Source organism: Pterocles gutturalis, unplaced genomic scaffold (genome assembly GCF_000699245.1).
Source record: "Pterocles gutturalis isolate BGI_N339 unplaced genomic scaffold, ASM69924v1 scaffold11493, whole genome shotgun sequence".
Classification (NCBI taxonomy): Eukaryota; Metazoa; Chordata; class Aves; order Pterocliformes; family Pteroclidae; genus Pterocles; species Pterocles gutturalis.
Genome location: NW_010120530.1, coordinates 5,560 through 20,275, shown reverse-complemented (window position 1 = coordinate 20,275; position 14,716 = coordinate 5,560). Strand labels below are relative to the sequence as shown.

General features: G+C 50.5%; 1 protein-coding gene across 1 annotated transcript; it reads right to left on the bottom strand.

The window, feature by feature from the left end:
* Positions 1-215: 215 nt before the first annotated feature.
* Positions 216-6,735, bottom strand: LOC104464282 (cis-aconitate decarboxylase-like). Its single transcript, XM_010076940.1, has 6 exons — positions 6,583-6,735; positions 5,391-5,445; positions 2,703-2,890; positions 2,307-2,399; positions 1,828-2,033; positions 216-1,134 (listed from the first exon to the last, which is right to left on the bottom strand). Exons 1-6 carry the CDS (start codon positions 6,733-6,735, stop codon positions 216-218), a joined length of 1,614 nt encoding a protein of 537 aa, XP_010075242.1.
* Between the last annotated feature and the right edge of the window lie 7,981 nt (positions 6,736-14,716).

Below are 14,716 nucleotides of genomic sequence, written 5' to 3'. Positions count from 1 at the left end.
AGCATCAACCACGAGATGAAATTTAATCTGTGTGCTAATTACTAACACAGACACACCTCCCACCTCGTGGGTTCCTTTGGTACTAAAGCATCTACTTTGACTTCAAGGGGTGGGAACTTTCCTGTCACTGGAAATCAATAGTAAAGCACCAACGAAGAAAGGAATCAGAGTTTCACCAGGACAAGTCCCTTACCAAAAACCCACTTGCTGTTCCCTCACAGGCTGCAGGCCAGCTGGGAACTATCTGACAGGTTCTCCAGGTTGTCCACCATGGTGATGATGTTTTCTATTTTTTCTTCTGGAAGCACATGAGAGGCGTTGGATCGAAACTTCTTCAGGAGCGATTCTTTGCTCAGAGGCTTCCTCCAGTGCCCATAGAAAGTGTCACACTTGCCCGTCAGGACATCCCCGCTGTGCAAGAGCAGTGCCACCTCTCCGTACATCTTGTCAAAGTTGGCCACGTTATCTTCAGGGTGCTCCACCACCACTTTGTCCAGCAGCTCCCTCAGCTCCTGCCGATGGATGCTGCTCTCCATGAAGGAGCTGAGGCCGACTTCACCATCCAACAGGGCAGCGCAGGCGTTGAACTGGAAGGAGTGTCTAGCCTGGTGTTCAGAGCTGGGGAAAGGCCGATTGATGTACTTGGACACTGGGATCTTCAGCACAATGGTGCGGATCAAAGAGGGAGAGAAGGACCCTGCATAGTTGATGAAGAGGTTCCGGACAGACAAGGCAGCATCCACCACCCAGTGCATCCCTAGGTGGGCTGGGAATCTCTTGAAAGCGATATCCTGCTTCTCCAAGAGGAACTCATGATGGTCACTTGATGTGGACAGTGGTTTGGGTTGATAGACACTGTAGAAAGCGCTGAATCCAGAGCAACCAGGGATATCATCCAGAATTAAAGGGTTCGCCTCCATCCCTCTGGCAGCCAGCAGTGCTGCTTCGAAGCCCAGGCGGGTGGCGTTCCCGATATGCAACGGCTTGGCTTGGGTGGCGGCGTTGGCCATGGGTGCCCCTGCAAGCGATGCAGCGATGCCCAAAGCGTGAGCACACTGGGCTGTGCTGAGAGAGAGCAGCTTCGCAGTGGCTGCAGCGCTGCCCAGGGTGCCGACCACCGAGGGAGGGTGGAACCTAAAGGGGAAATTGGAGATATGAGCAACCCTGCCCACTCGGCACAGGGAGAACCCAAGCACCTCACCTACCAGACCTGCCCACAGGACTGCCAATAAACTGCCAAGTCAGCCAGTGGAAATGCCTCGTGGCTTCAGTGCAGGTGGGATTGACCTAACTCAAAATTTAGCCATCTGAAAACTAAGCATCTACTTGAAACTTCATTGGAGACCACAGAGTGAGCTCAGCATCTCCGGAAAGCAATGTTTAATTTTCCCCAAGAGTAGGTGGCACAGCTTGTGTCTGCCCAGCCAATCTTTCTCCCCCCAGACAAATAAGGTGGCCTCATGGTGGTTGATGCTATCCCTTGGACAACACCAAGGCACTCCCTGGTGAACAGCAGTTGGCACAGGCAGGAGCTGTGCCAGGGACTGCACCACAATTAAGCTGTGTGCATGGCTGTCCCAGGCTCTTGCCCCGGTTAGTTTAAATAATTACACTGCAGTCTCAGTGGTAGTCCTCTTGATGGTTATTTTTGAGGCGAGATCACTGGAGGTCACCAATGAATACGTGGTGCCTCATGAGCTCTGGCAGAACTGGCATTGGGCTCTCGGTAGGGCTTTACCCTGATCCTGAGTTCAGCTGGACTTAAATGAACATTTGGAAACAGACTCCCCAACCCTCTTCCTACTCTGTGTAGAGAAGGAGGTTTACCTTTTTGGAATGTCATGAGCCTCAGTGGAAAAATGCATGAGCCTTCCTTGCACTTCCAGGCCCACATTAAACGCCAGCAGGAAATCCATGCCGTTGGGTTTGGCGCTTGGAGGTAGCATCTGGGAAGCTGCCAGAAGAGCGGGCAGAACAGCCCCTGAGGGGTGAGTGGCGGGGTGCCAGGTATCATCGAAATCCATGGAGTGGGTCTGCCAGAGAAATGGAAATAAGGACATGCTGGTGCAGGGGGGCTGAGGGAGCTGGAGGTCCTTGCTGATATTGCTGAGGCTACGTGGGTAACAACATCCACCCAGTCATCTGGTGCTCCCCATGGTGGTCCCTCTGAAAGCATTGTGCAAGACTGCAGAGGGGCCCATGACTTCTTGTCCCCCATTACCCTTCCTAGCCTGCTTCCCGCAATACTAACGAGTGTCTTTGAAGGCACCACAAAGCAGAGCTTCTCCTGGAAGAGCCTGCCTTACCGCAACGCCGTTGGTGAACGCAGCCAGCGTCGGGGAGAGCTTCACGCCAGGTTTGCCATAGACAGAGCTCACGGCAACTGAAGAGTACAGCTCCTGTGAGAGGGAGGGAAATTCAGGTGAGAACCTTGAGCCAAACAGTGATTGCCCAGCTCAAGCCCAGGCTGGATGAGGCTTTGGGCAACCTGGGCTGGTGGGAGGTGTCCTTGCCCATGGCAGGGGGATGGAACTGGATGGGCTTTATGGTCCCTTCCAACCCAAACCATTCTGTGATTCTATGGTTGTGTGATGCTGGAACACCCCTCTTCTGCAAAGCATGCATGAAATAAAGCCTTGGTTGTGGTGGTGATGTCAGGGTGGGGATCACCTAATGACATGGTGACACGGGGCTGTTCCTACCCGGCAGTACTGCAGAGCGATGTCGAACACGTGCGTCGTGCTGCCCACGAGGCCAACCCCAAGGCTGTCGAGGATCATCCTCTTGCTTCTCTGACGGACGGTCTTGGACAAGTGCTCGGGTCGAACAGCATGGATGAAGGAGGCAAAGCTGCTTGTCACCGTCTCCTCTGGCGCGCTCCTGGCCACCACTGCAGCACCGAGAGAGAGGGGAGGGGGTCAAGACACACGTGGGCCATGTGCTGGCAGCTCACAGGTCTTCACCCTCTGGTCTTGCTGAATTTACTGAAGGGCAAAGGCAGCTGGAGAGTGCAGGATCTGCCCAGCACGGCCCTTGGGACGCATGGTGTCCTATAGCCCTACAGACCTGGAGGTGATGTACAGCTTCCCTGGGCTGTCCCAGGCTGTGAACCTTGCACTTGGTGGAGCCTAGGAGAGCAGCACCATTGCTGCAGGCTCCCTCCGTAGACAGTGGAAGGATGCTCCTGGAGAGGGAACTGGCATCTTCCCTCCGGGGAGGTGCCATTTGTCCTCATGGCCGGCCCAGAGAACCCTCTCCATGGGTTTCCCGGCACCTTCCATGTTCCCGTGCCATAAGGACCAGTCCATGCACCTCCTGGGGTGGCTTCAGGAAGGTTCAAGTGAAACACTTTCAAGGTTCAACCACATTCCCCCACCCTGGCTTTCAAGCAACCATCTTTTCGGGGGTCAGTACAAACTTTGTCCCTTTATCTGGATAAAAGGCAGAGCAGGTGCCCTGCTACAGTACCAGTGGTGCCCGGTTGGGAGTGGATCACATAAAACCAAACTTTCCTACAGCTTCCATTATTTTTTGGCAAGTGGGACTAGACCCAAAGCCTGGATTTTTCCAGAAGTTTGGTCCTACAAGGCACTGAGGTGCCTTGTCTCAACCAGCAAAGCTCTTAAGCCCTTTGCACTCAACAGCTTGTCAGCGCTGAAAAAATAGTTCTTTGTGTGTTCTTTCATAGTTGAACTCAGCACATCAGAGGATTCAGCCTATGCTTCAGAAGGGGATTAAACCATGAATTTGATGAATTTATAATACATAAAATTATAATTATTATGACCTGTTATAATTTATAATATCATTTTGAGTGTGCACATGAGAATAGAAAAATGATATAATTCAATATCGCTAACATTTGGACGATTGTGACTCCATAGATATATATATATTCGTATATATGTATGGAGGGGGTGCACACACAGAGATGAAAGATGGCATTAATGTCCGAATGAAACCAATCACACGAAAATGTCAAGATGAGTGAAGCATGAAAACAAAAATACTTTGCTTCAGCATCTGACGGGAAACCTCATCAAAATCAGCAGGTACTTATGACACTTTATTTTTTTAAACAGAAAATATCCCAATTAAAATAATGACCGTTCCCTAATTTCACTAGCGCGTATTCATTCTTAAATGTCATGCCTACTGACTCACAGTTTGCTTGCCAATGTAGTTGGACTCACCTAGAGCCCAGGAGTCTAAAAACTCCTTGTAAACACAGCTGAGAATGTCATCATGGCTGTGACTCACTGAAAGAAAATTCACCCCTCGCAGCGGCTCTATCAGATATATTGCTATAGGAATCTGTAACACTCAGCACTTCGGAAACCTTCTGCTGACAAAAAATCTGCATCGTCCCCGTGTACTCCGGGAGCATCTTCGCCTGCCACAAACAACAGCACCAACGCCCTCGAGGAGAAGGAAACAGTGAGGTCAAGCGAGATTGGAGAGGCTGGAGGAAAATCTGCTTGAATCACACCCCAGCCATAAAAATTCTGATTGCTTCCTTCCCATCATCAAACGCTCTTTGTCGCTTCAGTAGGCAGCGAGATTTTTTAACCCCTCGGGGAAAAACGTTTCATGACTCCGGAGTTTTTGTCCTGGTATGGAAGCTGTGGCATGGAACTTAATAAAAAAAATAAAGACCCTGAGAAGGTTGTCCAAGATTAAAACAGATCTGGGTGGAATATTATTACTGTTATTATTATTATTACTGCAGTTACTACTACTGCTCTTATTATTTTTCTTGTTCGCAGGTGTCCATGAAGTAACGTGCACTGCATCTATTGCATTAATAACACATTTTAAAATAAGTTACTAGACAAACTTATAGCAGACCAGGTGGCTACAGAGCAAAGTTCAGTTTGCTTTGTCTGGAGCAGCGACGCCGCAGCCGTGCAGGGCTGGAGGAGCAGCACCCGGGCTGCGAGACACGGAGAACGATCCGTGAACCACTTCACGCACCGATCAGAGCGAGGTCAGGGGTAAAAAAAGAAGTCGTGATGAACAGAGGAGGTAAGGATCTGAACAATCCCATGACAGACAGAATGTAAATATCTTGTATTTATGGTCAAAGTGTAAGAATTTGGAAAGTCTGGTTCTGCATCAGTTAAAGTCTAAAGACTACCAATCAACATTTTTACCCCTTGTTACTTTTCTCCTCCTTCTTTAGCAACCGAGGGCAACAATCGCCACAAGAACCCCAAGGATGTTTTGTTTCCTGAGAATTTGAGTGGTTTATCTCCATGCACAGAGCCCAGCACGGTTTTTTAAAACTTTTTTTAAACTTTTTTTTTTTTTTTAAAGTAATGACATGATGATTTGGGGATGCTCTTTTAAAAAAAAGGAGAGGAAATGCTGTTCTGCAGAGAGATACAAACCGTGAGCAGCAGTTTTGTGAACTTGCCGGGAGCTTGCCAAGAACTTCTGGAATTTCTAGAGTAAAGACAGAGAAAGAGCATTTGTCACCTCAGCTGCTTGAACTTTTTCAGAGCCTCTAACATGGCATCGTAAGAAACTCACAGATCAAAAGAGTGGATAAAACGAGCTACCTATTTAAAGGAGGAAAAAAAAAAAACAAAAACAAACCCAAACAAACCTTTTCCAAAGCTCAGTCCAGCAGGAGTGCCAAGAACAACCAGGGAAATAAAGCCGGAGAGTGGAAGGGGCAGCAGAGCTTTTTCAGCCCTACCATGAAATCCTCGTATGCTGCGAGTGGGACCGGCTCCGAGTGGACACGAGGAGAAAAAAACAAACCACAAAAAAACCAACAACCCCCCCCTGCCATGGCACTGGACAAAACACGTTTGGGAGACATAAAAGAAGCAGGCATGGAAGGAACAGGTTAGTAACTCGGAATAAGGTGTCTGGGAAAGCCATCGGGTGTTGTTAGGACGGGGGCAGGTTCCCATCTAATGTCACGACATGTTGAGGAACTGCCCGGAAAAAAAATGACATTACCTCCTTAAAGTGAAAAAAAAAAGGGAAAATTAGAGATGATTAGGTGTTTCCATGCAATAGGAGTTACCTGTGAGGTGAAGGAGACCATGCTGGTGGCTGGTACCCTGCTGAATCCCCGGCTCGGCGCTGCTCTGTCCCAGGGATGGGAGAGGTGTCTGGCTGCAAGGTGCTTTGGTGTCAGGGTTTATATATGCTTCTGAAAGGCAATTTGCTTTTTGTTTTTTTGCAACTGAATTTCAAGTGTGATGACATCAGCCTCTGGGGACGGAGAGGGTGCGGGGCATCGATGAGGAGGGGTGGTTTTTCTCTGCCGAACAGAAGGGAAACCCCCCTGGTTTCAGGAACTAATAAAAAAAAATATATTTAGGACAATAACTGACAAAGCTCAAGGAAATTCCTGTCTCCAAAATGCCACAGGTGCCAATCTGTGAAGCAACTGGCCCCAGGCTCCTCCTCCAGAGGAGGACTATAAAACTGGTCCTTACCAGGAAATGAGAGGGACAAGAGCATCCTCCCACTGAGCCGAAGTGTCACCAAACCAGGTAATCCAAGCTGCAGAGGGAGAAGCGTGGCATTGGTGGCTTTTTTACTTTGATGCTTTTTCTTGAATACATTCACTGTTTTGGCATTTGGCTGCATCTCTCCGTAGCTCTCCTTCTGCTGAATATCCAGCTCTGCGGCGTTGCCTGCCATGTGCTGCCGTTCATTGAGCTGCTCGTGCAGCCACAAACTCTGTAGCTGCCAAGAGGTATCGGGATCCTTCATTCCCGAATTAATATTTGGTCTTTGGGGAGATGCCATAGATCTTTGCATTGTCCAGGAGTGAAACCTGGGGATGTTTAACGTGCTGCATATTATTTTGTACAGAATAACAGCCTGGTGCATTTAAAACCAGCCTGAATTTTTTCGACTAGACGCCAGGCAGCCCCTTGAGCACCGTGCTCGTAGCAATGCATCTCAGGCAACTTGGTGCTGTTCTCCACCAGAGGAGGGTCAGGGTTGGGACATTTATTTCAGCTGTGTAGCATTGTTGTGCACTGTTTGTCTTGCTGCGTGCTTATCCAAAAAAAAAAAAAAAAAAAAAGAATTGCATTTCGTTCTCTTAACGTGTTTATCTTGAGAGGCACGGTGTTTTCTCAGAGCTGTGTAAACATTTGTTATCATTAAGAAGGTGGGATGGAAAACTAATCGCAAACTGCCACTGGGGAATAAGTAAGTGTCTGAAAATTTAATGTTTTGGTGTTTATACAAGTGTCCCATGGCATGCTAAGCCTTGTTCCAACCTCCTGTGTCCGTACACCGGCATGTTCCCGTTAATACCAGCGCAGGAACAGCAGCCCAGGCAGCAGGTGCCAGGGAAAGGGGATGCGCAGCGATGTCTGCAAAGCCCAGGCGGACAGCAAGATGGAAAGGGGATGCAGAGGGGAACCTCCTTTTCTGGAAGGGGTGAAGGGAAGTTATTGCGAGCAAGGCGGCAAGGAAAGGAAGAGGTGCCCAGAGGCTGCAGCCCAGCCGGCACGCTGGCCACGTGGGCACGGCTCAAAGGTCACGGCCAGGGGAGAGGAGCCAGGACGGAGGGAGGACCTCAGCAGGCATCTCTGCAAACCCCAGCCTGGAGAGTGGCAGGGGCGAGCAGGGAAAGGAAAAAAAACCAGAGGAGGCTGGGTGAGGGAGGGGACGGCTTTGGTTTGACCCTCGCTGCACGAGGGGTTCGTGCAAGCGAAGGATCACCCTGGGCTGCCCCGTCCGTCGGGGAGAGCCGGCTCTCCAAAAGGTCTGGCAGGTCTCCAGCTGCTTCCTCGCCGCAGGGAGGGCTCCATCCTCGCGGTTTCCTGGACGGTGGCTGTGCTGACCGGTACCCCATGGGTACGGAAAGCTGCTAACCCCCACACGGCAGAACAGGGCTTCCCCTTGGCTCTGCCCCCGCCGCCCTGCATCGCCTGCACGATCTCTACCCAAAGAGCTACTTTGCACCAGTCCCAGCTGAAGATGCCCACCTTGCAGACTGCAGCACCAAGGAAAAACTTAGCAGGAGGTCCTTCCTTCCTTGCTGTGTTGCACGGAGAGGGGGGGGCAGAGGCGTCCCGTTATCAGTTTTCTGTAGTGCATGCAGAGAAACAGGCAAAGAGCCAGAGGCAGCAGCTGTGCAAAGCAAATAGCGAGAGCAGCGGCGAGGGGTTTTATCCCAGGGACAGCCAAGGCTTGGGTGTGCTTTGTACAGAAAACACCCCTGAGCGTTTCCATGCAGACCCTCATTTCTCCAGGTGCAGCTCACGGCATTACTGGTGCTGCCGCCCCGAGACAGCACCGGGAGGGGATTAATTATCAGTGTGTCCTTCTGTTGCATGAAATAGAGGTGGGGAGGCAAGGCACAAATGCTGAAATGGTCTGAGGAGACGGACCACAAGTCTGGGGGGATGCTGTGGGTAGGTGTGAGCAGTGGGTAGGTCTGCAGCTCTTTCCAACCCCAAAACCTTCTCCTCCCAAGGGAAACTCCTTCATCCTCCTCCTTTTCAATATTTCCATCCTCCTTTTCCATATCTTGGTCTAAATCCTCTCACATCCTTTCCCTTTACACCTCCATAGCCCAACACAGCATATTTGGGTATTTCTTTCCCCCTTCTCAGACATCCCGGGAAGGACACAACTACCAGTTGTGTCTCTACATCCTTCACAAAACCCAGCTGTGCGTCGCAGGCTCTAAAACCACTAGTTATGCACAAACCGCCAAGACAGTGATCCTTGGCAAATTAAAAACCACATCTGCGAGCCAAGCAGCCACCTGGCCAGCCCGTCTTCCTCCAGAAAACCCACCTCATCCTCCTCCAGAGATGGACTCAAAACAGGGGCTTGTTGCAGCATCCCTAGAAAGCCACTGTCTGGGCTATTTCAGAGCAAAACATCTGGAGGAACTTAATGTTGTGGCTCTCTTCCAAGTATAACCATTTAAACCAAACCGCTTATTTATATCTGCATGTCGCTTAAAAAAAACCAACCAACCCACAATGTCATGGGCTCCACAGATAGCTGCTCAGCTCCTCCTAAGGGTGCATCGCTTCTCAGGGCTTCCTTCAAGTCAGGAGTTTATACCAATGCTTGACGTTAAAAGAGCACGTTCATCCTGCAGAACCCTGATTTGGTGCATCTCCCTTTCTGGACCGAAAAATCTAACATTTAGCACAACCAAATAATTGAACAAATTAATTTCCCCCCAGGGTTCAGTTGAAAGTTTTTACCCTTTCCATATTTCATGGGAGTTTAAGTTGCTGAATCAGTTCAGAGCTGTCAGGAGTCAATTTATCCTTCATTCTTCGTTTTTGTGAAAATTGCATCCTTTAGAATAAATGGAGAGAAGGAAAACATGGGGATTTTAATGGAACAAAAGAGTCCAGAGGGCACTGGTGTCTGCAAAATGTCTGTGTCTGCCCAGGAATACTGTGTGTTTAAGAGCAGACACGGGGATTTAGGTTCATTAATATCCACAAAGCTATTTCTTCTTTGGGTGGTGCTCCTTCACTCCTGCTCACTTCCCATATCAATAGCAGCACCGCATGCTTGCCTTTCTTTCCAAGAGGTTTTTTGGAATGGCTGAGAACAGAATACATCACTTTCTCCTTTTTTCCGCTCCTTTAGGTCATAAAATGTTCTAAAAATACCAAAATAACAAGAACATTGCTGTTTTATTTTCATCTTTGTTTCCTAACAAAAACCTCCAGAGAGCAAACTCCAGCTCATGGTACCCAGGAGTGCAGAGGAATGGAAACATGGGGGCTGCCTGCAAACAGGCGAGTTAATGTCAGAAATATGAAGGGTTTGAAAATAGACTATTTAGTCACTAGGGTTTCAAGAAAGGGATGGAGCTGGAAAATTCCATCTGGAAGGGAGACTGTGTATGTGTGCGCCGTGCCTGCCTGTTTGTCTGTAACAGTGGATAAGAAATGTCCTGGAATGGCTCAAAAATACCTTGTGGGTTTCGTCTGAATGTTTGTTCATTTGTGTTAGGCTATTCATTCCTCTCCATCTCCAGCAGCCTGGAGAAGAGGGGGCAGAAACCATCACCACCACCTGCAGCGCGTTGGGGCACCTCAACATGTTTTTGCCAGAAATCCTCGTAGCCTAAATAGGTTGTGTGTGTTTTTTCTGGATAGGACTCCGGAAAGTAGGCACCTAAAGTTCTGCTTTGAATAGAGCCTTTGTCTGGAGCAAGGAGTGGGGAGGTACCATGGAAACACCTGAGCCTGTCACCAGTTTCTCCCTCCTTGGAGCAGGGGCATGGCTCTGAAGGTTGGCCAAGCGCCCAAGACAAAGCAGCGCTGGTCTAGACGCCGACGACGGTGAGGTTGTGGGGGTGACCGCCGACACTCTTGTTTTGTCTGGAAGGGCCATGGCGAGCATGGCGGGTTTCGCGGCCGTCTTCTACAGCGAGCCGGCGGTGCTGGGGCTCCTGGCGAATGTGGTCAGCGCCTTCCTCCTCTGCCTGCAGAACTTCACCGTGGCACACACCGGCCTCAGGCCACAAGAAGCAGAGGACATCCTTGCAGGTGGGTGATGCTGCTCCTGGGTGACACTGGGGCTGCTTGTTGGAGGTGGGCTTTCCCTGAGAGCATCAGGTAAGATGGACTCTTGGAGAGTCATCCCAATGGACAGCGTTGGTGGGTTCTTCCAATGCACGGAAGGTCCGTGTGCTCCCGAGGGTGGCTGCTCCTCCTTTCCCAACAAACGCCAGGAGTCTGGTCCAAAGATTTCATGTGCCGTTCCCCTACCACCATAGATCCAAACCGCTCCTGGACCTGCTCACCGTACTGAGCAGACCAAGGGGGTCGGTGGCCACACACCAAGGCTCAGCCCAGAGATTTGCCATAAAGGTGGTGTCGTAGCTTTCCACAACCCAGCCACTCGCTCACCCTCCGCCTTCCTGGGGATGGAGGAGAGAATTAAAGGGGTGAAGGAGAAAGACCCATAGGTTGAGATAAGAACAATTTAATAACTAAACTACAATAATATTGGAAATAATAATAATGATGATAACACAACCCAAAGCAAGAGAGAGCACTTCCAGACCGAGCCTCACCTCTATACAGGGCATGATGCACATGATATAGAACAGACCAGTGGCCAGTTTGGTCTCAGTCCCAAACCCAAGGTCAAATCCTGGGCTGGTCACTGGGGCTGTGCTCCCTCCCAGCTCCTCCTGCCCCTGCAGACATGGGCACAGCAGAGATGCTGGAAAGTCCTTGACTGTCCTGGCAGCAGCTCTGCCCATCAGTGTGTGATCAGCTTCTCCCCAGCACAAACCCAAACCAGCCTCTCACCAGCTGCTGGGAAGAGAGTGAACTCTGTCCCAGCCCAAACCAGGACAGGTGGGAAGAGGAGGGAAGGGAGAGGCCATGGGGCTGGTCACAAGAAGGCTCTGGGACCTGCAGTGGGGCATTCACCAGGGCTTGGAGACACAGCACCACCTCCTGCAACTCAAGCCTTTTCGTGGCTTGCTTCCTACCTGACCTTTTAATGTGTTTCGCAGGTGTCCACCTCATCCTGGTTGGAGGCTTTGTCCAGCTCCTGGCAGGATTTCTTGCCTTCCGGAAGTACGACCACCTCGGAGGCGCAGCCTTTCTCACCTTCTCCGCTCTATGGAGCAGCTACGGGGCTACACGCATCATTGCGGCCGCTTACCCCTCCTTGGAGAACACAACACTGCCCTCAGGGAATGCCAGCCACCTCCTGCCCGCCAGCATGGACCCCCTCTCTGCCAGCCAAAGCGCGGTGGCTGGGCTGGTGGCTTACATTTCCATCTCCTTTATCCTCTCCTTCTGCTCAGCCACGGTGAACTACATCATGCCCTTCATATTCGGGGCCATCGCGCTTGCCCTGGTGTTCGAAGCGGTTGCGCTGTTTGGCCAGTGGGCCCTGATTGTGTCCGGTGTCATTGAGCTTGTAATTGTCCTGTGCGGGTTGTACGGAGCGGTGGCTCTCCTCTTCAAGGGCATCACACAACGGTACGTCCTGCCGGGCTTTGGGCATCCTCTCTTCAACGTCTTGCTACTGGGATCAGCACAGAAGAGCTCTTCCAAGGCCATTGGGGAAGAAAAGAAGAAGAATACAAAGTATGCCGAGCCAATGGCCTTGGGCAATATCTGTGACACCATCTCTCCCTTTTTATTTGCCTTTTACTTCTTTGGGTACATGAAGAACTTCTGTGTTGGAGCAGCGTGGATATCCATCATCTCCAGCTGCCAGCTGCTGTCCAGCTTCTACAGTTATCTGAGGGGTGATGTCTACTACACTACCAAGTTTGGTGTCCACAGCCTCTACTGGCTGGTGGTGGCTTGGGAAGAGTTCACACTCACCACCTTCCTCGGGCTGTCCGAGGCTCAGGAGAGCAGGCTGGGAATGTTTGGAGGGTGGTTCTTCCTGGCCATTGCCTGCATGCTCTTTCTGATGTCAACCCACAAAGACACCCTGGAGATGCTGCAAAATGCCTCCTTCATCATCCTCACAACCGCCTTCATCCATCAGATCCCGATGCTGGGTGCTTACCTGTTTCTCGGGGCTGCCTGCAGCCTTTGCACCGCCCTCTCCCTCTACGCCACTTTTGCCAGCCTTATCAACTCCATCGGGGAGAAGGCTTTGATCCCAGTTGGTGGCCAGGCTATGTCCAGCTCAGCTCTTCAGACCACACTGATGGCTGCCAAAACCTGCTTCACAAGGTCCAAGAACATCCCCAGCGGCACCAGCGCTGAAGTGCCCGACGCCTTGTTCTACATCTGCAACGGGCTGGCTGCCGTCTCCGCCATCCAGGGGAGCTTCCGTGACCCCAGCAGACAGCAGCTCTCCATAGCCTCCATGCTCATCCCAGGAGCCATAGTGCAGCTGTACGTCTGCAGGATCCAGGTTCAAGGAGGGAGAAGGTTTGGTTCCGTTCTTCCGTTCTGCTATGCTGCCTTCTGGGGAGCCTGGACCTGGCTTCGGTTTGCAGGTAACGCAAGGTCAGGGTTACTCAGAAAAAGGGATGTTTCTAGGAAATTTCAGATTGCTTTTGCCAATGTAATTCCTTCTCCCAGGAGATTCAATGACACCAGACTTACCAATATTCCTCCTTGTAAAAAAAGAACAAACTTCCCAGCTTGTGCTCATGTAATTGATCGCCATCACTTGGTACTGTCACAGGTACAGGGGTTGAGTTGCGTCTTCAACTCCAGCATAATTCAGGATTTCCCTGCTAAGCAATTGTGAGACAGCACTCAGTCTGCCTCTGGGCTGTTATCTCAGAATAACAGCTCAGGAGATGCTTTTTAGGCATTGGAAGACTCCAAGTTCTGGCTTTGTCCTTCAGAAGCCTGGAGTACTTCACCCTAGTTGGTCCTGGCCATGAAAGAAGATCTTAGAATGCTGAGCCTGGGCTTTAAAAAGCCTCATTTAGCTCCAGGTGGGCAGCGTGTTCATGCAGCCTCCATGCCAGGTCCTATTATAATGAGCACCTGTGGGGAAAGTCAAAGCTCTTGCTTAAGAGGTATGGCAAGAAGCGATGAACGTTTTCAGCCAGACCCTATTTATTACAAGCTGGAGGTAAAATCATCAGCTTTTTTTGGATAACCATCACCAGTCCTTCAGTTAATGCCTCAAGTGCTTTGCATTGCAGAAGAGATGGGTTTCAGCGTGGTAGATTTTCTTTACAGAGGCTGCCATGGATTCGTTTGACTTGTAGCCTTTCCAGCTGCAGAGATGTCACTCCGCTGTTACGCTCCACTTAAGGGTTTGCTCACGACCAACTCTGCTGGTGCTGTTTCAGGTCACTTGGTGAACATCGGTGTGGGGAATGGTGAAGGATTCACGGCTGGTTCTGTTGCCTTTTTGGTGCTGAATGGTTTTATAATGGTTTTGGGTAAGTCTCAGTCCCGTATGCGGTTGTTTTATGGAGGGGTATTTGGGGTCAGGTCATCAATCGCATTTGTGGTGGAGATGCACCAGCGAGGGAATCTCAGCTCGTTCTGTCAAGATTAAGCAAGAACTGAAATGTTTTGCCCACGGCCAGTAACAGAAGCCGAGCTGGGCTTAGAAGAAACAGTCACAAGGGAAGGGAAGACCATTTCAAAGAAAATAAAAGGTTCAAATAAGGTGAAAGTGTTAGACGGACTGGGCCACTGGCACACGTCCACAGCCATCCTCCAGCCCAGCTGCTGTAAATCAGAATCCTCTTGGCTGCCTGAGGAGTGTTTTCCATGTGAGCACAGTGTACTGGCACATTCAGGGTTTGGCAGCTTGTCCCTTGGAAGCTGAGGGCTGAACACACCGGAGCTCTACGCGGACAGGGAGCTCAGACTGGGGGCTGCTCAGCTTAACCAAATAAGATGAAGCTGATTTAGGAACTCTTCTGCTGTCCTCTGATGTGCGTCCCTCTTGTTTCTGTTTCTTTGCACAGCTGCTTCTTTCAACGTGGTGCTCCTCTGCACCACCCTTGCCATGGAGCTCCTGACCATTTGTTTCCTGCTCTTTACACTGGACAAGCTGCCTTTGCCATTTGAAAGTGAGTTTTAGGTGAACTCTGTCCTCAAACCTTCACCCGTAGGGTGCATGAGCAGGTCCCTGGTTGGGGAGCGAAGTTCTGCACAAACAGAGCATCCTTCCCTAGGAGGCTGGTGTGTGTGCAAGCTACGGGCGCTGAGCCTTTCAGCTCCATGACAGGGTGAGGACACCTTTCCTCATATCATCCCCAGACCCTTCAGCTTTCTAACAAACATTTAGGGGT